General features: G+C 40.2%; 1 protein-coding gene across 1 annotated transcript in view; it reads left to right on the top strand.

Moving 5' to 3' along the window:
* hpse2 (heparanase 2) overlaps nucleotides 1–25,487 on the top strand; it is a 58,516-nt gene that overhangs the window by 21,452 nt on the left and 11,577 nt on the right. The window contains exons 4-7 of the mRNA XM_069692571.1: nucleotides 13,433–13,606; nucleotides 15,400–15,571; nucleotides 18,761–18,808; nucleotides 24,902–24,995. Coding sequence (XP_069548672.1) covers nucleotides 13,433–13,606; nucleotides 15,400–15,571; nucleotides 18,761–18,808; nucleotides 24,902–24,995 — 488 coding nt within the window. The remainder of the gene's footprint in view (nucleotides 1–13,432; nucleotides 13,607–15,399; nucleotides 15,572–18,760; nucleotides 18,809–24,901; nucleotides 24,996–25,487) is intronic.

The following is a 25,487-nucleotide window of genomic DNA, read 5'->3' as shown; positions in this document are numbered from 1 at the left end:
AGCACGCGTTGTCTGAATGTCAAACCTCGAATGCATCTGCTTAAACATCCTGGCGAGGACCCGATATGCTGTTTCCTAGAAACAGCAACCTTACAGGTGCCCAGCTACCTTCCAAAACAATGATTCACTGCAGACTTTGTCAAACAAATAGCCAAATAACAAACAACTCCGGTGTCCAAACAACCTAATCCAGAGTTCCAGGAAACAGCTGAAATACAAACTCCTTCAAGGTACCCAACTCCGTCGCAGAATTTTATGTATTTCTGGTTATTGTCGAAGGTGCTGTTTTACAGAGCAGTTTTGGGGAGGAATGGAGTACAGTGTGGCTCTCTGCTTACGCTCCTTTTCCGTTGAAAAAAAAATGCTGTAAACTAAAGTGAGAGAAGCATGATAGTCTTTAAACTTTTAAGTCTTGTAATTCCGAACCCGCATCTCTGTAAGAGCCAGGACTTTTGTTTGTTTGTAAATCTTTAAGACTTTGTTAGAAGCTTGGAACAGACACATATGGGAGCCAATTTAGCCTTGGCTGTTAGGATGGTATCCTACTTTTACTGAGACCAACAACAGATAGTGGTTTGGCCACAACTTGAGATCAGTCACCTCCGAAAAGTTTATTGGCTCATTAGAGGGGTAATGGAAGCTTAATGTTAGATGTGTGACCAAATTGTTTTCTTTCTCATTTGCCAAAGTCTCTCTTTGATTCTGTTTTTGTTAATTGGCTTAAGTATCCAGTAATTGGTGCCTCTGGCTTTTATTTGGAGATTTTATTAGATGCTGACTGACGGATGGTTACAAGATGACAGAGCAAATATGTAAACTATTTTATGACCTTTCATCACTTGAGCGGTGCAACATATTTAAAGCATATTTAAAATGTAATCTACAGCTGTTTATGTGCTATAAAGAAATAAAGACTCATGGCACGGTCTCATGTTGAAGCATTTTCTTTGTTATTGTTGCCCTCAAAACCTTTTCATTCCGAAGGGTTTTTGATTTTGAAGGAACCCTGGTCTGTAGGACATCACGCTGTTATTGAAGGAATTTTACGAGTTCATAAGTGTGTAATGAAATTTGCCTCGGCCAGAGGAGTGCAGCACGAAACGAAAAAAGGGGAATTGAATTTTCGGTGGTATTTTCCTCAGACCTGCATTCCCCTAGGGAGCGTACAGGACGGCTTGCAGTGGCCCAGGCAAGAAGAGGCCAAGTGAAATCTTTCCCCGAGGTTTAGAACTTTTGCTGTGAATGGCAGGAGCCGACACCTCTAACCAGGAGCAGATGTTTGGCTGCCTCTGGCTTGGCCTGGTCCTTCCCCCTGGCAGAGTAGGAAACCCCGGGTTTGATTGAGCCAGCGTGCCCCACTCGCAGTACGAATGTCCCGGCTCCACATTACCGCGTCCCTCCTTGTTGACGCCCGCTGCCTTCGAAAATCCTCTACTGTACGTCCAGAAACACGGGAACCGAGCCGAGCCGAGCCGAGCTGATGGAACTCCTGCACGTTCACACCAACGTGAGTATCGCCGCACTGGCGTGATGCTGCAGGTGATTTGTCGACAATGTCGGACAACTGGCATCGCTTGCGTTTTTCACACATTCGCTACAATTTTCACCCCACTGGCAGAAGTTTTTAATTGGCATTCATCGTCCTTATTATATATGTATAATGCATTTTACTAGTTCAGTTTTGTAAAGTCGAGTTGGAGAGTGAATCAAAAGGCAAAAGAAGTACATTTTTGTTTTGGTTTTGGACTTACAGTTAGTGCCGTCTAATCCGATACGTTCACACGCTTATATGTAAAAAGGATAAAAGCAAACGGACAGCGTCGTCACAAGAAATATTTTTGAATAATCAGCGGATTTGAGATGTTTTGTTTTTGCTTCTAAACAAATGGAATACAGCTGTTTCCAGTGGCTGAGAGTAGACATTGGACATATAACAGGACACTTTGCCTTTTCATCTTCTAAAGCCTCTCAACATAAAACATTTTTGAACTGTAACCTAAACATGGTACTCTCACCAGATGTAAACCACTTCCTCAACACAGTATTCTGTTTAAACTGACTTGTACGAACATACCTGCAGTATTTCTGTTTTTGTTGTTTCTTTTTTTTTTTTCCAAATTGCTAAATGTCCTTGTTTTCCTTCCATCTGCAGATTTTGATTTCATCGCATATTTAGATAATCGGAATTATTTTTGCTCCATTTTCAGCACTCGATCCAAATTTAAACAGAATTTGTTTGTATTAAAGTATCTCCACTTCATATTTTGTGAGTGACAAACATTTTGTGGAGATGTTGAAGATACATACCTGTTCATGCTTTTTTTTTTTTTTTTTTTTAAGCAAGTATCATTTATAACAGCTCTGTTGTTTCTGCCTCCTGCAGTTCAGTCACTGTCTGTCATTCTCAGACTAGATTATTGCGTAATGATTACCTGATCTATGATGGAGGTTTGAAAAGGCTAATTGCACTACATTGGTATTATCGGTGAGACATTTTAAGGAATACATTTTTGGGGCTTTGGATTTGTTTCCCATGGTTGAAGGTCTGTCTAAATGGTGCAAATCAAATCAATGAAACAAATAAATACTAAAAGTGTTTATGCAGATTTATGAGCTTGCAGTAATGATTTGACAGATCAGTGTTATTTTTTGGAGGTTTTCTACAGTGGGTGTAAATGAAATGGTATTTATTTGTAAAACTGAAAAAAAAAAACCTGTGTGATTGATTTCAAACATTTTAGCACAGTATGGTTTTTGCATCAGTTGAAACCGCATGTGTTAAAGCAGTGTCATTTTTCCAAACATCAAACGGACTAATTGACCAAAACATAATAATAAAACAAATCAAAATCTCACTTGCATGCAAGCCTGTGCTAACGCGCCTAAGTGTTGATGGAAAGAACAAATGGAGGGGGGAAAAAACTTAGAGTCTAGAATTCTCACAATGCAGCTTTAGTTGCTCAAGAGACGAGATCAGGAAACACAGCAGGAGAACAAGACTGATGAGAAGACGGTCTGAGAATTTGGGAGTTATTTGTGAAGGTGAATGGCTGTAAAAAAAACAAAAACAACAACAACTCCGGTTTTCTTCCTCCATAAACATCTGGCAGGATTATCAATCACAGGTTGTCATATCTCTGGTTGCTGCAGAACCTCAAATGGGACCGACTAGCGTTTTGGAGAGGAACCGTGATGATTTGTTTCTTTTCTTTCACATTAGCTCCATTTCTAAAGCAGCACCTCCTTATGTCACCGCAACGACAGTCACATCAAAGTATGAACATCACCTACATTTTTCTTTAACCTTTCTAAACTGTGATTAAGTTCATGTAGATGCATCGGAAAATTTGATCGTAAAATGAGTTATCCATTAAGAGACTTGAAAAAATTAAGATCTGGTTATTTACATTCCAAGGTTCTGTGTATACAAATTATTTCTCTGGCTTAAACTCACTGGCAAACATGTGGTCTTATTTTTACAGGTATTATCCAAGATAATTATGAAAATATGACATAAGTTTATAAGATGTTATTTCATGATTCATTCAATTATATTTAATGAGGGTTATTATGAGTCATTATGCTTGACTTGCAAAATAACATACGTTTTTGTAGTCAGTGTGAGTACATAGTGGCTTTCTGAAAAACATTTAGTAACTTTTTCCAGCATCTTATAGACACCTAATTAAAACTGTTGTCATGCAAGACAGTGATTCTTTAACTGTTTAATCTGGCTCTGTGTGTTCAGATGAGGACAGAGCCTCCAGTTTAACTAAATCATAAGTAATGTGTGTGGATATAGTTTGAGAGTGGAAGATGATTGCTGTGATTATGGTGATTATTCTAGCAGTGAAAGGGAGACTGGGGTACTGTGTGTTTGCATTGCTGCCCTGCACGGGATCTGGTCTTCATAACCCTCATTCATCACACGGCCTGGGATCAAAGATCCTAAACTGGGAAAGTAGCAGATGTCCTATACACCCAAATGTTTTGTTTGCCCTTGGTTTGCCGGTCCTGTGGTTTTTGAAGGTGATGAATTTCAAGGTGATAAGAGAGACATTTGTCAGGAACTCGAGTAATCACGGAGTTTGCAGCTTAAGCAGGTGTTTTTGTGCGAAGGGCTGCAGAAATTGTTTTAAATCCAAACTCTTTGATGGTTCGGGGGCAGCGCGGCCCTGAGCCAGTCTCCCTCTTATTTCACCCTATCTGTGCGGAGGAGTCTTGTTTCTCTGCAATTACAGAGTTTTCAGTGCTCGATTACAGCATCAGCAGAAGTGTGCGATGAGATGGCCAACCAGATAAGAAGTGGACGCTTTACAACCACCTTTTTTGGAGGTGACAGTGTGACTAATCTCTGGTAGTTAAAATGTCAGGTATGGCGCTCACGTTCTTATCTATAACTGCTCTGCCTTTAAAAAAAACAACCAACGCCATCAATGTCGGACATACAAATCCAATTTTACTGTCAGTCTTAAAAAGAGATGCTGTGAATGCAAAACTGCTAAAAGATACTGTCCAAACCTTCCGTTTTTTTTAATTAATTTTTTTATAGTCTGCAATTTCTTTTTCTTTTCAAGAACTTTAAAGCCTCTTTATATCACATTTAGCCATTAGCAACCCACCATGATTAGATTTACAGTATATAGTACGACGGGAACCAAAACGAGTTCTTAAAATGTTTTGAATTTTTTTGGTTCCTCTGGACCTTTAAGTTGCATTCACGTGTCGTGGTAAATCCTTTGCATATGACTGGCCAAACTGTCTTCATTCATTACATGAGTGCAGTGACAGTAACAGCAGCAGGTGACATGACTCAAAAAGAGCCACAGAGCCACAGAACATTAGCCTCACAGCTAATATAAATACATGTAAATAAACTGTATTTACATAGCACTTTTCTGAAACACTTACACAGCTTACAAAGCAGGACACATGCCGGGTGTTGGACCTTGACTTGCTGAAGGAGCAGGATGGTGTAGTTCTTATTGTCTGTCCGTACGTTTTTCTCGGCACCGACGCCAACTCAGCTGTCAATCATACATGTATACTGAGGTGTCCACTCAGAGGCCTGACTACTAAAGGAACATTTCAAAATGTTTGCAGAAGACTTTTTTTTTTTTTTATTACCTCTTTTCAACAATAGGATTTTCGAACAGTATAAAAATCACGTCATTATTTTTGATTTTTTTTTTGCCGAATCAGTCCAAAAAAAGCTTTAGGTGTTTCTTGCCACCTAAAACATCTCGTAATTAAGGCATTTGTTTGCCTTCGACAAAGATTAACCTTCTGTTCAATTCACGAGTTACCAAACAGCCTGTCGGGTAGGTAGTAAAGCGGTCGTTCGTTAACAGTTTCGACTCACGGTAACGGCTGCCTCCTCTGGTTGTCGTTTTGTTGGTAGGTCCAAGGTGTAAACAAATAGAGGAGATACGGGGATGTTTCTCTCCTGGGAAAAGCGCACCTTCTTTCTTTACAAGCCAAACACAGTGAGGTCATTAGCATTTAAAAAAAAAAAAAGAAGCGTGCTTTTCCCCATTAGGGAGCGATAGACAGAGACTTTTGCCAAACAGATGTGAAAACCACTCGCACCCAGTACACATTTCCCTCACACTCTGTTCCCCCAACAAGTGGTTTGAGTTACGCGGCCCAAAGCCAATGAAAGACGGTTGATGTTATTTTGTCCACTTCTCTGTCTTTGATTTGTTGTCTACTGCACCGAACTGCATCGGCTGGAGCACACACGCACACACACACGCACGCACGCACGCACGCACGCACATACACACACACACGCACGCACATACACACACACACACACGCACACACACACAAACACACAGAGCAGCAGCACAGTGTGGATGTACTTTACATCATGAACAGCGTATGTTAACATACCACTCATCTTACTCACCAGCCCTGTCGACTTGCTCTGAATCTCCATACACAGGGTACACAGAAGGGGCCACACGCAAGTCTAGTCACAGCAAATTCACAGATTGAGGTAATCTCTCTCTCACACACACTCTGGTTTACACACACACACACACACACACACATATATATATTGGTCCCCCTCTACTAGCAGAATTGAAAACAGGTGCCCACCACATATCTTGCATTCTTCCAAAATACAAAAGTGGTTTGACCTGAATGGTTTTGCTGGAGTGGAGCCACCCTGTATGAAAGAAGAGTCCATGTGGAGATGTGTGTGTGTGTAAACATGGAGGCGTTGGGTTCTGTGCAACATGCTGGTGGAGCAGCACAGACTCGCTCTATATTGGAACCACATTTCTCCCTCTGCACAACCCGAACATACAGTGTCAAGTTAACGTCAGGATAAGTCGCAGACACACCGTGTGAACATAGCAAAACACCGCATTTAATAGCTTTCGGTGCTGCGAGCGTAACAGTATCCTGGTCTGGCTTTGACCGATATGGATGAATGATCAAACTGCATGGATGGCTGTACACAAACCTTTGACTATCTGTTGAAATAATTATGAATTGGAAATGTCAGAGATGACCTTGTTTCAGTCGCTGCAGCCTCACAGGATCTGGTTTGTGGAGGAACTAGCCCAATGAGAAACAGAAGGCAGGGAGTTGTAAGACAGACCAGTGGAGCTGGTGGAGAAAATAGATTGAAGCCACAATGGAGGCGCTGATGATGAATGTACATCACTTGGGATATTTTGATCATTTGCTTCCAAATCTTTCATGACCTGTTTTGCTGCTTGTCTGCCGCTGCACGTGCTATGTGTTTAGTATAAATGGGAGATTACTTTTCATCCATCTGGGAAAACCTTAAATGCTGTCATCAGCAATTGTCCCCCTCATGTTAAGAACAATTTGATGGATGTTCTGTCCTCGAGTAGCTATTTCCACCGTGCTCTCCCCGCCGAGTTCATAATGCAAATGTAGTGTGTTTCACTGCACACATCAAGCCAGTGTAATGTGAGTTGTTACAGCTGACAGAGAAAATTACAAGCATCCCTTACATGTGGACACAGTGTAAAGAGCATGATGTAATTCCACACACATTTCTCTTTGCCTTATTATCGGTGCTGTTAATCCACAAAGTGTGAAATTGTTATAAAGAAATTCAAGCTCATTGGCTCAAAAATGTGTATTTTATCTTTTCATATCACGTTCATGAGCATTGCAACATTTGTATCTTTACAAATGGAACAACATATTGTATCTATAAACAGGAAAAAAGACTCAATTAATTTCTCTAAACAGCCCTCTTTCCCTGTCTGCACATGTCTCTGGAGGATTCGGTTTTGATTTGGCTTTTAAAGCAAGCCAGAACGCAGTTCAAGTCTTTTTGTGTGCGTTTGCGTGTACGTGTGTGTGTGTGTGTGTGTGTGTGTGTGCGTGCGTGCGTGTGTGTGTGCGCGCGCGTGAGAGGGTGGGTAAGGATGTGTGCTTTGTGCTGCAGACTTGACTTTGATGGGACTAAACATTCAAATTGACTTTTGCCATTGCAGTAAACTGTGTCTGGCAGAGAGACTTTATATTTCTGTTGTGAATGAAACCAGAGACAGACAAACAAATGTTTTGCTGTGCTCGCCATTTTCTCTCCTAAGGCGTAAATGATGGAGAATGTAGAAATATATCAGCATTTCAAAAATGTGATTTTTTTTTTTTTTTTTTTTCATCCAAGACAACAATAGTTTTTTTTTTTTTCTTTTTTACAAATCATGTAAAGTTAAATTTGAGGGAGGACCCGTAGTTTACTTTCTCTGCCTCGTTTCAGGCTGTGTTAACTTTCCTCTCAGTGCACTGACCCATACAATATGATACAAAGCCGGTTTCAATGGATAGCAGTTCATTTTTATACTCGTGCCCCCAGCTTAACCTCAAGAGCAGGTTTAAGCTGACTAAAGTACGCAAAGGAACTGTGTGAAACCCAAAATTTGTGATTGGACAGACTTTAAGCACTGCAAGTGTACAAACTGCACACACACACCAAGAAAACAAAATGAATATTTATTTGGAGGAGAGGCTGTATTAGGAGATTAACCGATACACATCTTTGTAATTCATCATTAAAGGAGCTCAAGGACACATGCGGTTAAACCACTCTCTTTGAATATGGTACCATCACTCTCACAACCTTTGCCATTGTGAAGCAGTAAATATGCATGAAATGTAGCCTGGAGAACAATGGCGATGGTCCATTTGTAACTGAAGTAGTCACTGCCAGTTTTTGGAGGTGCATTGATTTGTTCATGTTTTCCATCAAAAGCGTCCAAACACAGTGGGAAGGTCCAGGTTTTCCAGAAGTCATGTTCTATGTATGCCCACGATGCTCGGGAGGGGAAGGCAAGAAACTCTGGCTCGCATGTTGTAAAGCAACAATATGTAGTATGAAGTTCAAAGTTGCATCGATCAGTGCACGGAAACATGGAAACCTTGAATTGGCCTTAAGCCCTCTCACAAATCAAGAACTGTATGAAATGTCAATTGACAATTTAAAATACTGTATGAATGTAGATTCAAAGATATTTCCTATTTGATTTTTTTTTTTAAAAAATCCCTTTATATATAATACATTTATTACTGCTGTAAATGGAAACATTTGAAAAAAGATCTTAACAATTAATTGAATCATTTGACCGACTATTTTGTCCAAAGCAATGTGCACATCAGGCAGGATCCATGCCAGAGTGGATCACGGAAGAAACTATCGAGAAGTTTATGGCGAGGTAAAAAACAAAAAAAAATCCATGACAAGGATGATGCTTTAAATTCTAAAATTAATAATTTAGTTTTGTACATCTTTGACTTCATTTACTTTTTGCCTACGTTCTGAAATCAAACGTGAACATGTACAATGTTAGAGGTTAGTAACATGCTTTGTGCAGTTTATTAAACTTCCTGCCTTTTTAAAAAAAATTTTATAGTACTGAAATATTCATGACACAGCATTACACATTGTTACAGCGTATCTTCCTCTTTTCAATTTGTCTTTCATGACTGCGTAAAGTGAAGCCGTTTTTCAAGCTGAAGACTTTCCAAAGTTCTCCAAAGCGGGTCTGTGTCATAATAACTAACGGCGCTATGCACTTCCCTTGTCGGTGAGGATGTCTGATATAATGAGAATGATTCTTTAGGCTTAAAGGTGACATAAATCCCAATTTAAAGCTGCACTGGCAGAAACTGTCACCTATTAAAAAAAAAAAAAAAAATACACCTGTCTTTTCAGCCAGCAGTGACCCAGTGAAGGTGCAGCAACCGAGAAAACTGTGACCTCACTGGAAACTTCAGATGGGTGTCTGCTTCATGTGGGTGGTATGTAAAACAGCAAACAGTGTTTGTGTGAGTGCAGTCCCCGTGTACGTAGACGTATGTGTACCTCGGTGTTTGAGGGAATATGCAGAGCTGCAGAAATGAGGCATAGCGCTGACTGATGCTGCCGGCCTCTCTGCTTCACAGAACTGGCTTTTCTATCAGATAGACAGCTTGACAATGTCCAGACCCCTCTCTTTCCGCTACGCACAAACACACAAAGGCACGCCAACAGATGCACACGCACACGCGCGCACATTGCTTTCTGGGTTTGTTCTGCTTGTTTTTGGTTGGACTGTTTGTAAGATAAAAGAGAAGCTCGTAGCTGAGCGAGTACGGTCGACTAAAGTCTCCCAGACGCGCTTTCATTGTGTTATTTGTGAGAATTTTGAGACCCATTTTAAGCCATATTACTGCATAATAATGTTTTTGAAGCATTTGCTTGGCTTAAAAAAAAACAGCACACTCAACAATGACATTTTTCAGTGTTACCAGGATGAGCGTGACTGTTTTTTTGGGTTTTTTTTCCACCGCGTTAAAGGAAATTTCACGTTGGCTTGATTGATTATCTTCCTCTATTTGTGAAACAGTAGATCATTTCTATTGTTCCCATTGGGGAGAGCGACTGTCCAAAAAAAGTAAGTTCTGCTATTCCGCTCTAAATTTTCAATACGTCTCCGTGTCTCATTGAGTCTTGCAACATTTTCCCGCTGCATTTTTCTTGGGGGGGGGGGGGGGGGGGGGGGGGGGGGGGGGGGGGGGGGGGGGGGGGGGGGGGGGGGGGGGGGGGGGGGGGGGGGGGGGTCCGTGTCACAGATGTTACGGTGAGCCATAACATCTCACATACATGTACAGTGGGCATGTTCCCACACAGATTAATAGTGTAATAATTCTGTCTTGCCAAGATCGCAGAGTTGTACGCTTCAGGGCTCTCTAATGTCTCTAACGCATTCATGTGTGCTCTCTGTGATCAACAGGCAGGTGAATCGGCCCTTTACTCTTTGGAAGCGAGCGTATGATGGCCTGCTCTTATTATTATTGTTATTTCCAGTACAACTTGATACCTGAAAGCACTCAAGGCCATGTTTTAATGCCAACGAACAAGCTACAATATTTTTTAAAGGTAAAGGTAATGAGTGCAAAATGTTAAACTCTCAGCATAGGATTGAATTTTCTAACTTTCCCGTTACCCTTTCAAATTTGCAGAGGCGGAAGAAAGAAATTTGTCTGAAGTTGGTTAAGTAGAATCGGTAGTAAAATTGCTCGGAAACCAAACTGACATAAACATGCAGACGTTTATTTGACCGTGCGCACTTCTCTCAGACCTGCCAGCAGACAAAAAGTATTTTTTTTTTAGCAACTTGATGCAGCTCATGAAGCCTTTATGATGTGTGTACAGGCCTGCTCGCTGTGTATCTCGCTGTGTATCTCGCTGCAAGGCTCGGCGCCATCCCAGGTGAGGAAAGGCCTGGAATCACTCTCCCTGACAGCCACATCTGGCGCTACTTTCTCTGCCCCGTTGCCCAAAACTCTGCTTCTGCAAACGGACACCGCTCTGATGTAGCCACAGAGGGAAGGAGTTATGATAATAACGGTTATGATAATAACATTATTGGTGGTTATTAATGAGATGGACAACAGACAGTTTACTCAGGAGACCTATACCCAGGTGGAGCGCTGTGTGTAATAAAACTATTGTTACTGCCAGTGTTTTTTTTTTTTTTTTCAGGCTTTGTCCTGCCATTGCTGGAAAGCAGATGAATGCCAGGTGCAACCAGCAGTCTTTCTGTTCACTCTATTTGCTCTTTGGATTATACATGACCAGTGAGCTATTGGAAATATGGGCTGGGAGTAAATGCTGAACAAAAAAAACAACATTAAGCATTATTCATTATTCAGATGTATTCTTGTCAAAAAGTCAGACAGTTGCATCCATCTGTTGCATTGAAGAACCTTGAACCTTTCAGCAGCTTGACACGTATCCAGAAGAATGACCTCACATGCTTTTGTTTTTATTCCATATTGGCTGAATCAATCGTTTGGCAAGCTCACCTGGTGCCACATCCAGAGTTGAGGGCAAATTCTAGCGGGAACTGGAACGGCACACTCGTCATCTGGTTCCTGTTGAACCCTAGGAAGTAAGAGGTCGGAGATCAGGGTAATATTTACGCTAATGGAGTGACTCCTAACTGATTAGATTTCAAAACAAGAGCCTGAGGTATCCAGGAGCAGCCTGCAGTCACACATTAAAATATAAACAAACACTTTCAGGACTCTCAACGAATGCCAACATCTGTAGCAGGCCCTCATTCGTTACTGTATAGGGAGAGCGGTGTGTTCTGATGGAGACAGCAGACACAAACAAGAGCGAGCAGTCGGCTGCAGAACAGAACAATCCTGTGCATCGTGCTTTAAAAGAGCCACAGGAGTCCATAATGGGAAAATCGGTCTGTCTAAGTTCTCAATGAATGTTGCTGAAGATGAAACCCTGCTGTCGTGTGGATTAAAAAGACACGCATGCAAAAACACAAAGTTCAGCACTTGGTGAATGACAACAGAGTGTAGAAGACATCCCAGGTGTAGCTCAGTTCATATAACACTTTCTAAAGAAGAAATGTTATATTCTTTGGTTAAATTGGTGACAAATCCCTTGTTTGTTCAATGAATAGGCAGTTTTTATGGTTTGTTTTTTTACTGCTGGATTTTTGTGACAATTGTTTAGCACTGAGAACATGTAGAATGATTTATCATTTTTACAGTTTAATTTAAAGCTGAAGCCAACCACACTGATACCCAACTCATGACTGAGACAAACTCTCCTCTAAGCTGATTGGTTGATTTTTGTTGTTGTTGTTATTCTCACTGGTACTTATAACAGTGGTTCTCAACTGATCTTACAGCAGACACACATTTTTCCTTTCCTTATTAAATCAATACCCAAAGTAAAAAAAAATTTTTTTTAGCCATTTAAATTTTTACACAGAAAATAGTGCAGTAAAGCACAATGCCTTCATGCACTGTTAAAAACATAATATAACCCCCCCCCAAAAAAGAACAGCAAATAGGTCTCAGAACCCAATAAAATGAAAAGAATTCAATAAAAAGTCAGCGTTACTGATTTGACTAAATTACTTTTGCCAGTTATTGATATAACAAAGCCAACAGCACACAGCGACTAATAGCAAATATTTGTCCTTCAAAAAGCACAGCATCAGAAATTGTGTAAACTTCAAAATAAAAGGTGCATTTTACTTCTCCTGCTTCTACTTCTTTTTTTTCATGCACATATCTGCGCCCCTCTCAAAATGGTCCTGCTACTCACTTTTGGCTCATGATCCACCAGTTGAGAACCACTGACTTATAAAAACTACACAAAGGACTGTTAAAGGATAAATACACATTAGAATAGATGCTAATACTGCCATTGTTCACATAATCACATTGCCTAGCATTGGATCCATCTCTGCAAGATGGTCAGCTGTAGAGCTACAATGAGTCAATAAAAGATTAGTTGAGCCAAAAAAAAAAACCTGAGAGGGAACTGTTTGGATAATTGTTTAGTCCTTTTTCAAGCACATTGCCATATGTAACTCGGTGCCTTTGTGTTGTGGGCTGTTGGTCAGATGAAGGCTGTAAAGCTGTAATCGCTTTGGGAAATTGCAGCTGGTTTTTCTTACTATTTTCTGATACCAAAAGATTAAACTATTAATTCAGAATTGGATTTGGCAGATTCATGAACTAAATTGTAACACAAATCTCTTCATGCTAGAGGTTCTTTTGTTTACCTTTAGGTCTTGTCAAGTATGTCTTGATTAAAGATGAGTTTAGAAGAAGTTAAATAACATTGCATAATGTGACTGTATGCATGCCATCACATTGTACTTAGTAAAATCAAATGCAGAAGTTTCCCGTCTTCTCTCTAATTGGACGACAAGGAAATAGAACTGGTCGCAAATATACATAGCTGTGGTCCGGAGAGGACCACAGGTATGGTGTTAGAGCTTTACTCAAGCACACAGAAAGAGAGGACACGAGAATCAGTGGATCAATCAGTTCCACATGTTTAATCATGTTCATATGGACATAGGATGCCAGATGTAAGAAGAATCAAAGTTACAACTGCTTTGTGGGTTTTTCCCAGCCAGGTCTTTAGACAAACTGTACAACTTTGCCGACTGCGCCGGTCTGCATCTAATCCTGGGGCTCAACGCGCTGCACAGAAACCCAGACAACTCCTGGAACACCTCGTCCACCCTGAGCCTCCTGAAGTACAGCGCTGGCAAGAAATACAACATCTCCTGGGAGCTGGGCAACGGTCAGTACAGCCACGTGCCGCATAGTGCCTTTGAAATATGTTACAGTCTGTACTAAGAAGTCAATTCCTCAGCCTTTCCTCAGCTTCTGTAAGTTTTGATGACGCCAATGTGCAGATTTGAAGTCCTTCCACTTTACTTGATGGGAACTTTTTACTTAACTGCACTTAACTGCATATTACATTTTATTGAACTACTTTTTATACAATCCAAAGTTGGCATATTTTGTGGTGTAAATCTTACTCTCCAAAATGTGCTTTTTATACGGCACCATGCAAAAGTTTTAGGCAGTAAAAGTTAAAAAGGGTGCTACCAAAAATAATGCCATGAATTTTGATGTATCAGTTAACTTCATACAAAGTGCACTAAACAGACGGAATTAAAAACCCAAAAATATTAGGTATGGCGGCCTGGGTTTAACTGGCACCACATGTCTCCGCTACACCACTAATTTTAATGGCACATCACAGGTGGGTTGTTTGTAGTATCTGTGGACTTCAGGCTCACCTGTTTTTGTGTCTTTGTGTATAATGCATACTAACTCAATGATGTTAAGATCAGGGCTAAGTGGAGGCCAAACCATCTGTTGCAGGATTACTTGTTCTTCTTGCTGCTAAAATTAGATCTTCATGACTCCAGCTGCACATTTGGGGATGTTGTCTGCAGCTCCAGATGGAAAGGCGTGTTACATTAGAATCTAAACATCTGAAGTTGTGCTTTAAACACATAAGTCAGAAAAGTGAAAAGGAAGGAGAGTTAGTCCTGGAACAAACCATGAAATATCGTTTGGCAGCAGTTTTAGACTGAAACGACATGAAATTGTTCCCCTGAACTTAACCAAACTAACTAAGTGGTAACCAACTTTAACCTAAAACATTCCCTACAATACACGTAAACTTAACAGTTGTCTGCTCCTTACTGGAAACCTTTATACTCAGAAACACTAAAGAAATTCTGGAACACTTTGTCACATCTAATAAATGATTACCACAGAATTTCAATTTATGTCTTTCACCTTTAAGGAAGGAATTCTTTATACTGTTAAGATAGCGAACTGTAGAAGTTAGTCTAGCAGTTTAAGAGTTATTTCAAGGGTTAATTCAGGGATACAAGGAATTGTGTTGGTATGCTGCACATCAGCTCATATTTTCCATTTAATTTCATAGATAATAAAGCTCACAATAGGAACTTTTATTTTGGCCTGAGCTTGAAAGTACTGTGCAAAATCCATTAATTGAACTGTGTGAAAATTTTAGAGAGGGCTTGAACCGTGGTGAAAGTCATCATTTCAACTCAATCGCCCAGGCAGTGAAGACACACAGCGAATTTATAGAGTTCAATGAAAGATGATCTGTTGGAATTAGCGAATATATTTTTATAGTTTTCAGGAATACAGCACAGACACATATACACACGCAAAGTATACATAATGAAAGTTTTATTTTGCAGTTTAAACACCACCTGGTGCTCAATAATCTTCAATTGAGTCATTAAAACAGCAGTGGGCCTGCAAAAGTTTAGTTTTCCTCCTTTTGGGGAAACCAGCTTCTTCTCTCCCTTTGTTTTTTTAGAATCTGTGAGGCCACCCTGTGTGCTTGGACCATTCCCCTGACACCGAGTCCATCTGTCTGTATTACTGCGAATTGCCCAATTATCCTCTTTCTACTGGCTGTCGGATACTCTCGAAGAGCGCAAGATCAGACTCCAACAACAACAATACTCCGTGCCACCTCCCCACTGTTGCTTGTATAAACTCGATCTGTCTGGCTCAGTGTACTGCATCTCCTCTTCCTAGAGCCGAATGCCTACCGCAGCTTGGTGGGTCGTGCAGTCAACAGCACCCAGTTGGCTCAGGATTACACCAAACTGCGGACCCTGCTGCAGTCTGTGCGCTACTACCACCGAGCGCACCTCTCCGGCCCCAACGCAGGACGACCCCGGAAGAACGCCATCTTGCTGTTAGATGGGTGAGTCACCAAGTAAAACAATGATTGGCCAGGATTCCACTCCTTGTTAGGCTATCCTGCTGGAAAAAAAAAAAAAAAAAAAAAAAAAAGGGGGAAGGTAGTGGAAAGTATGCTGCAGCAGTTTGAGACTTTAACTGAGCTTTGGTGCACACACACACACACACACACACACACACACACACACACACACACACACACACACACACACACACACACACACACACACACATTGTACTAAGGTTCAGTGTTTATGGATTTCCACTCTGCAGGTTTTGGGGTCTCAGCTTCAGTTATACCCTGTCAGCCTAAATAAAGTGTCATCTGATTGATAATGTGACTGCACAACGTCCCACCTGCTGGTTTCACCCAGAAGCTGCAGCAGTTTCAGCTCGATCTATGGTCGCTTATTTAACTGCTCTCTCTCAACTGCAGCCTGTCCTCCCCTGAGATTGAAATATCACACTTTGTAGTCATATCTTTGGAGCAAAAAAGCAAGCAATACAATCCTATATACTTTTGTTTTCTGCTTGTTATTTACAAGTCTTTACTAGTTATTTTTTCTAAGGTGAACATACATTTTCAGATTGACTTTCCTAGCTTCTGGACAGGCCCTGATATTATTCAGGTTAATAACAAAATCTAATAAAAAAAAAAGAAAAGAAGCGACATTAAATACGGTTTATTGATACTGCTGCAATGAACAAGTAACATTTTAGCCACACAGTGTTATAGTAGCCAGGAGGATCTATGTTAGTTGTTTTTTTTTTGTTTGTTTGTTTTTTATAATTAAAGCAGAAGAAAAACAGTACACAAACAGATATCAACAAGAAAGACTTGTTGAAATGGTTAATAACACCAAAGTAGTGTATTTTTGACAAGAAGCCGAGTCATTTATTAATAGCTTTACCAATTTGATCGTAAGTTGGTGGCAAGCACCTACATGTTCAGTGTCCATGGTAATGTTATATAGATTTTGCTTTTAGCCGTTGGTGAATAAATAAAGATGACATACATTTCTTTACTTTTAAGTAGACAGGGTAGAGGTGGTTCTATACAGTACCCATAAAAATAAATAAAAACATTTTAAAAAAAAAATTCCCCTCGGGGATTAATAAAGTAAATACCTACCTACCTAAAACAAGAGGTTTAAGAGATACATGGGAGGACTGCGGAGATTCAAACCAATAATAAGACAATTAAAAGTGATAGAGGAGGGATACGGCAGTTCAAGATTTAACTTGTTGAATAAACAAGGAACAGCAGTCCTTCTAGCTAAAATAAAGTCCGTGAAGTGACTTTAATGTGTGCTAAAAACACGCGCGCAAATGCAAGTTCTTGTGTGGATGCGTGCACAGGAACAGCTTAACGCCTCAGTATATTACAGCCTCTCCGCAGCCACACACACATTTTGACAGGTAGTTGGAAGACAGCAGGGAAAGAATCATTTGATATGGGTCTCCCTCCGCTCTGTACTTGAACCACTTACATCAGCGAAACCATTAGAAACTGCTTTTAATCTCCCTGAGCAGTGGAAGTTCAAATTTACTCTTCTACAAAAAAAAAAAAAAAGTGTGTGTGTGTGTGTGTGTGTGTGTGTGTGTGTGTGTGTGTGTGTGTGTGTGTGTGTGTGTGTGTGTGTGTGTGTGTACAGTACCGCTCAGACTGATTAATGAGCAGTGGTCACAGAGGACGGGGAGGATGGAGAGGATGAGTGGTGAAGAGAGGAAGATGGAGGAGTGAGGGGACGAGGAGTGGAGAGCCGGGGTATCAGCGGGTCACGGGTGTCACATTTAACGACGGGGCGATTCTTGTGTGTTTGACACTGTTACGAGGGGTTGGCTCTTGTGTTTGACAGCCCGACCACTCTGCTGCTCTCAGGAAATAAGATGAATTGGACGCTGAGCCGCTCAACAGTCCAAATATCGGAGCTGCACAGACTAAACAAGCCAGAGCGGTGAAAGTTGTGTTTCTGTGACATGATGTTTAGAGACACACATTCAGGCATGTCTGACAAGTTGTTAGCCCCAAATATGGAGAGATTTGGGCCAGGTAGACCAGGAAACACACACAGATGCAGACGCTCGGGAGGAGGAAGGCAGATTGAAGGAGGAGCTGCATCTGTGCTGTGTTTGTGTACAGGATGAGCCCGTTCAAAGTTAGACTGGGTTCACGACATTTTTTGGCGCGTCTTGAACGGATGTTTGGAGTTTGTATTTAACTAACTGAAAGCAAACACGGTGAAAGCAACAGAAACACACCCAGCGTTTACTGTTTTACAAAACGAGTTCCTCGTTAACCTGATTTTTCTCTAATATTTCAGTTGAACGTTTTTACCATATTACCTAAAACATCAATTGAAAATGAATGTAAACTTTTGTTAAAACTCTTAACATACATAAAGGTTTCAAAATCAAGTATTTATCATTATGTCACGCTTGCAACTATGCCACCACAAACTGATTTGAGCTAGAGCCACAGCGCTGCATAAACTACGCGGAAATCTGCATAAAATGTGGCACACTCCAGAAGAAAATGAGACTCGTGCGTCACAAATTGCACAGCTCACACCATTTGTTCTGCTCTTCAATATTTTTTAATCTGCCGACCTCAATTACTGGAGGAAGTCCTTCTCAGCTGTGCAACTGTAAATCTTTCACTGGCAGATAAACAACATGTAACATGTGGCCGTTTCCTTTCATACACATTTATGTCCCTCATTTTGGCTTGATAGGATATTTTCTAATGTTTGACTTTAGACTTAATTAGAAGCTTACTTTGAAAAAGAATTAACACTTTAAAACAAATTACTCCTGTATGTATACATATCAGCCTCCTTGGAAAACTGTGTGATTTGTCAACTAGACAGCTTTTGCACTTCCTGGTTCACAATGAACCCGTTATACTCAGCAGTTCTTTTTAGTGCAAAAGTTAAAATAGTCATTTTTAGGTGAATTCATTTTTGCTCACACCTTCCAAATAATTTGGGATAAATGAACTCAACCTGTGTTACACCCCGTCTGCCCTGCAGATTCTTACAATATGCACACATCTCCAGATCTCATCAGTTGGGTTGTTCGGTAAAATGTTATCATAATGGCCTGACTGTGAAAATAATACTCAGGTGTTTTCATGTTTGAAGAAAAATCCAATCAAGCCAATCAACGTGTTTTGTTTTTCTCTGACTTTCAGGTTCATGAAGAACGCTGGCTCTGTCGTAGATGCAGTTACGTGGCAACAGTAGGTATTTTACCCTTTTTTTTTCTATTTTATTATTTTGTCTGCAGAAAAACCCAGAAATGACCAGCAGTCATAGAAGAGACTACCGACTTCACTAACCATAAACCAAGTGTGCTTTTGCACCATAAATGCCCCACTGAGTATATGCGGTAGCCAGTAACAGTTATTATTAACCATGTTACTGAGAGAGTCTGGTGCATAATGTGGAGAACTGTGTGTATCCTGCAAATGGAACAACAGGAAAAGGAGTCTGAGAAAGTGTGTGTGTTAAATTAGTAACACCTGTCATTTGTCTATTGCACATAGTGGTGGAATGCATACAAATCTATCAGTGGTTTGATCTTTTTCCCCATGTTTTATCCGTATCTCTGGACACGCATGTGTGTGTGCTGGAAACGACACACCCACTGTAAGCTCAGAGAAGCCACGCGTGACGGAGAGAGCGGTCATGAAGGTGAAGGTCAGGTCTAATTAGGAGAAATTAGAAGAAACGGAAGGTGGAAGGGCTGTCAGTAAGGCTTAGAAAAACACCACCCACAGTGTTAAAATCAAACCATATGCTCTGGCTCATTCCCTTCGTCAATTAGCCCGTTTTACACTAGACGTCCAGATTCCAGTCTAACCAGGCTGCGTGACAGAAACTCTGACCTCTACAAAAGAAGCCAACCTAATAAAAGTGGAGAACGCTCATTAACACGTCTACGGCATAGGTTTTACTCCTCTGCAGCTGTCTCAAGTTATTTTGAATCAGGCCAAGCAGGTAAGAAACGCAGCAGTCATTAGAAACTGGTTCAGACAGCGATACGGATTTGTTAGCGTTACATCTGTCTGTGGCTTACCATCAGAGGTGCTCTGTTGGAGCTTGTGGTGATGAAATATGTTGGTTGTGCAGTGAAATATTTGTGTACCTCCCTGGAACATTGATATGTGGTTTGGGATTATATTATGACATTTTTCCACAACATTGTAGTTTCCCATTTGCAGCATCTTGTCTCAGTTACGGCGTCTCCATTTTTGAATTCACTAACAAAACATGATCAGAATGTTTAGTCACTCTCTCCTCTGTCTCTTCTCCTTCCTCCCATATTACTATTATCTTTGGAAAAATCGGCTCACTCCGTGGAGTGACAGAAAACCCAATACTGCGCAGAGATGCTTTTATTTATTTTTTCGTGCAGAGCACTTTAACGCTAAACCCGAAAAGTTTTGAATAAGTCTAACGGTCGATTCATGCTCGTGATGAAAAAACATTTTCTCGCACACCACAAGTGGTTTGTTTTGGTTTTATTTGCTCATGTTTTGAGATTTCTTTCTCTCCACCAATTTATTGGAGATTTGTTTTCCTGTGTTGCCATCAAGAGTTTTGTAGAAATAGATGTCTTTGATGAAATGTATAGTTCCAGTGGAAATGGTGACTGTGTCATTGACAGGACTAATATGCCATGCTCCTTTCTTTTCTTTTTTTAACCACGGCAGCTGTACACCTTTATACACACTCGCTCCGTTAATGGCAGATAATCTGAGCGCAAAGTAAGGAACGTGGTTCAAAGTGGTTGTACTTAATACTCAAGGTAATGATAGGTGTTTTTCAGGTTTTGCATGAAATTCACCTATCAGAGTGTCCTCTCCCATTCTCTTTAAAAAACCCGGCGCACTTGCACCGTGGCATATTGTGATTATATTATAACTGCAGATTTGCAAAGTTTTAGCAAAGGACTCTTTTCTGCGGTGGGAACAGATCTGAATCCTTTTATTTTGCATCTTTTGCATCCTTGTGCACCGAGTGTACTCGCCTGTCTTCATAACGCATCCTTAAAATAACAGGAGAATTTTGTGCGATTGACTTGCACAATTGCTTTCTGCTGCCTTTAGTTCGCATTGCACTAACAAAGGACCTGAGTACATCTCACTGTCAGAACAACACGCTGCCGTGGCTGCTCAGATGGGCTCAAGTACATCAGCAGCACGGTTGCTGGACGGGAAAATGGCAACTGCATCGGTCTGAAATTAGCAAAGACACTTGTGTTGCGCTCGGCGCGGCCTTGTGCCAGATGTAAGATAGAGCCACAGGAATGGTAACGCTGTTCTGTCTGTCAGTAAACCTCTTTGGTCCAGTGTGACACATCTCAACAACAATTTGATAGATTTCTGTCAAATGTTTTACAAACATTTATGGTCTCCGGAGGATGAATCTTCATGCTGATTCTCCGACTAATGACGCCATGCCGTTTACATTTAAAACAAACATAAACACTCAGCCACGCCAAGGCGCTCTAATCATGTATAGCAAACTGCCTTACCTACTGGGGCTGCTGCTTCATGGTGAGGGATTTGAGCTTTTTAAAAGTGCGTGACCCGACAGCTGCCAATTCTAAATGTGAAAATATGAGCAAGAAAAAGGGAACGAGTCAAATTTGCCTCTTTTCCACGAGAGTTGCTGTTTCGATGCCCCAGAGCAAAGCACATAACGCGAGCCTAATTGTTCCAGTAGTGGGTTATTAGTGGTGTGAATATGGAAGTGTGAAGCAAACAAGCAAACTCCCCATGCTGAACGCAGCACTTTCATGACCCCAGCTTTTATAAATGAGCACTTAAAGTGAATCAGAAGCATTTTTGTTCTTTTACTTTTTTGCAAAAACAAAGATTTTACTCTTAGGTTTTACTCTGCAGCTACACAGCTACATTTTAGACAAGCCAGGGAGACCATAGTAGACCCACACCTTCTCGAATGACACTAGCAAGGCATCCCGGAGAGCCTTGTGTGCTGCTTATTTATTGCCGATGGGAGGACGAAAGGGATGTTCAAGTTTTGTGATCTCTGGTAGACAAATCACAGAAAGACTGAAAATGTACTGTTGGCAGTCTCGAGGGAGGCTACATATCATTCAGCTGTTATGTGATAATTGATTGATCTAATGTAACCTCCTGATCCACATTAAAGAGCATATCCTCTTTATACTTGGCAACCCCTCTCCTTACCCCAAATCTCTCACTACACCAGACATTCCTGATACAGATGGACATTCCTTGACACTTCATGCAGTTATTACAAGTAAACTGTTTCAGACTATTCTCATAATTTACAAGAATATTTACATTTTACTCCACTACACCTTTATAAAAAAAAATTTTTTTTTTTTTTTTTTTGCTTGTTTACAAAGGAGAGGTTTTAAAAGACAAGTAGAAGAATACGGAGATATTCACAACAAATATGAAAGAATCAAGACTGAAACAGTCAATGACTGTGATAAGTATCTAAAACAACATCGGCATGTAAAGAGCCATTATTCGTGGATACTTTTAATACTTTTGTGCCTTTAACAAACAAACAAAAATTCAAATGTAGGACTATAACTTTCAGTAGAATATTTTTCTATTCTTTTTGGTTTTGATGCTTTTCTGCCTCTACTTCTATCTATCCCTGTCTGATTTGATCCCATCTGCGTCTTTACTCCGTTCTATATTTCGGTGTTAGTAGAGTGTTAGATAGTTTTGTTAGTCGGCTGTCTTTGATGTGGTGCTGGCACTCGGACAGAGCGGTGTAAAACAAGCTGACCAACTCAATCTTTGTCGGAAAACATTTAAACTCAGTGTTGTTCATTTTTGATTTTTTTATTGAATTCTGGTCAGCTAAAGTATCATGCCAAATGTTGGAACAAAGGAAAAGTTCTTGGTCCTGTTTTAGGAGCTTACACTTGAATACCAAGCTATGAGCCTCTCAATCCTGGTCAAATTACTCGAACAATTGTCTGTACATTGTTTTCTTTTAGGGGTTTCCGCTCTAATGAACCAGCAGACCTTCTTTCTTACCTGATGCTTTTTTAGACTCCTGCCGAAATTCAATCAGTGCTGATTTGCAGCGCAAGATTAAGTGATAAGCAGTTGGGCTGTCTTTTATTCTGCTTCTCCATATATGAACTGGAATCTCTTTGTGTAGACTAAAAAAAAATGATTGTGAGCGTCCATGAAAGATGACAGGATAACCAAATAATTTGTGTAGGGCTATGACTTAATCCGTGCATTGTTTATAGTTTGAAGCCAGGAGTTTGGGACCTTTCCAGTGCTGTGAGGAAGATTTCAACAAGGTTATGCTCAGATTGCAACACAGCTTCACCCTAAGTGAACTAAAATCAGCCCCGTTCTCAGCCTTTTTGTTGACACATCTGTCATTTCCACAGAATTTTACAAAACAGGTCCAGTAGAGGTTTGACCTCATGGTCCCATAGTTGTTTTGATTATATGGTTTTCTTTTCTACCCAACTTCAGAATACAAAGCAAATCTTCCTTGACGTTATCCCCCAACATTTTGAACTTAAATGCACTGGTTTGCATTCTGTAAGTAACTTGATTGCCTCGAGTGTAAATTACTTGTCATAGTTATGTCCAGTTTTGGGAAAACAAAATACAAATTGGAACAAGACATTTGTAGCCCCAGCTGAAACTAGTTGATCTGGTATAATAACATTTGTTGTGTTAGAGAATTCAAAAAAGAATAAAAACCAATTTTTTTTTTCATTTGACCTTTTATGCACACTATGTTTTCTGTTGCTTATGTGCAATGGATGATCCAGTCTCTAATGAGATCACTGGGTTTATTTTGCATCATCCTGAGGTTGATGTCATTGGAAGGATTATCCTGAAGGGCTGTACATTTATAGGTGGATGCCCATTAAAATTGTTATATTTTTGTATCTATACCCAGAGATTAGCATTCAAAACCTGCTGCCTACCAAGAGTAAATAATTCATATTTAGTGAAGCAGCTAAATTCTGGCCTGATATTGATCAAGTGATCAAAATTGTAATACTGGGAGAAGATAAATAAGTCTGTTTTCAGTTTTGACTCACAATGTCTGAATGAGATGCTGAAAGGCAATCTAAGGTGCTGATTCTGTTATAGTGACTAATGGAGCTCTCAAGTTCCCCAATTTTCTCCCTGTTCACTGTTGAAGTTCTGAAATCTAAGAGCACCCTGGGACATTGTTTGCCACTTCGTAAATCGACAGTCGTAAAAGTGTTGTGTGTTCTCGGTAATGCTGTTGCTTGTATATTTCCCAGTGTTAAACAACTCAACAATAGCTTCACCTCAAAGAGCCATCCACATAATGTTCTGGCTTATGAGATGATGGGCTATTTGTTTCAAGTCACATTACAGTCAGATTTTAAGAATCATGCCTCAAAGTGTTTCTTTGAGTTTTCTTCTACAGTGCAAATAAGATGTTAATGTTGTTGTTTTTTTTTTGGTGCTTCGAAGAGCGAGGCTCTCTTGTTTCCTCTCTTGGACTCTTGCAGAGGATTTCTGTCTGCCCGCAGGCTGATGTTCCTCAGCACTTTGGCTCCATAGCAACTACTAATAAATTCTCCTCTCATCATGATCTCTTAACATCCTTATTTCCATCTCTCTTTGTGTCTTTATCTCTCTCTCACGCACACAGAGTATCACCGCAGATGGGTGTCTGCATTGTTCAGTCTTCCAATTCCTCTCTTATGAAATCCCACATTTTGACGTTAAATTGGATGAGCAGTACACTTACACATAATTGAAAATGGCAGTTCCTTTTATCATGGCTGTTAGAGTGAATTGATGTATTGTGTACTACATCTTTGAGACCAATGAAAATCATACTTAGTGGTTTACATTTAAATCTGCAGTCCATAATGACCCGCAGCAAAGGCGCTTGTGTTACATTTGTGAAGTTGTTTCTCAATTGAAATGTCATTGATCCACCTTCTGTAATATGTTGTATGAGAGTGCATGAATTTTGTTTGGCGAACAGTTTGTAAAACGTTTTGATGTAAATTGACTTAAAAGACTTCAGTTTGCATGTTTTGATGTCACGGAGAAATATATAATAACACTATAACATGTATATATATAGTTTTAGTTTAAATTTGAAACAGTTACAAATTTGATCAATACTGGTTTGACTTTTTAAGCAGATGGGTGAATGTTCGGATGGATGGATAGAAAATAAAAATGAAGTGTGCACATTTCAGTTTTATTTTTACCATCTGTACGGTAAAATAAATCCAGTTTTTGTTGCTCACAAGACTGTGTTTCTCTCACAATGTTTTCCGTGCTTTTCCTTTGCAGTTATTACATGGACGGCAGAGTGAACAAAGCCGAGGATTTCCTGAAAACTCGTCTTTTGGACACGCTGACAGAGCAGATCACTAAAGTCACCAAGGTACTTAAATTTTTCTTGATCCTCAATCCTGAACCTAAACTATAAAAAAAAAAAAATCTCAGTTTATATATATATATAATACGCATTGCAGACCGTGAAAAATGCACAGCACCTTGTCATAACCTAAGTAAGTACTGTAGATAGAAGACTAGGTTAATATCCGGCGTATGTTACAGAGGTCATATTATGGAATTTTGTCCCGAATAAACATCTATTATTTTTTATCAGTTTAGACTTTCAGACCATCTCGAGGAAGGATGTGAAAAAATGACCCATGTTCATTACAAAATATTTTGGGATTTTCTTTTGCCAAGTTATGTATCATTCGGCCTAATTTTTTTTTTTTTGTGATGAAGAAGCCACATGTGCAAACTACAAGAGAGAGAGCCCTCTGGGTAAAAAGGTTTCTGTATGTCTGCAATGAGGTAATGTTATCAACACTGGCTGCTGTGACAAACTTGCTGAATATTGGAAAACGAACAGCGCCAAAGG

Source organism: Brachyistius frenatus, unplaced genomic scaffold, assembly GCF_029030835.1.
Source record: "Brachyistius frenatus isolate BFR_SWC_R1_liver_20210118 unplaced genomic scaffold, ASM2903083v1 Contig_13, whole genome shotgun sequence".
NCBI classification, from domain to species: domain Eukaryota; kingdom Metazoa; phylum Chordata; class Actinopteri; family Embiotocidae; genus Brachyistius; species Brachyistius frenatus.
This window is presented reverse-complemented; position numbering and strand designations above follow the sequence as displayed.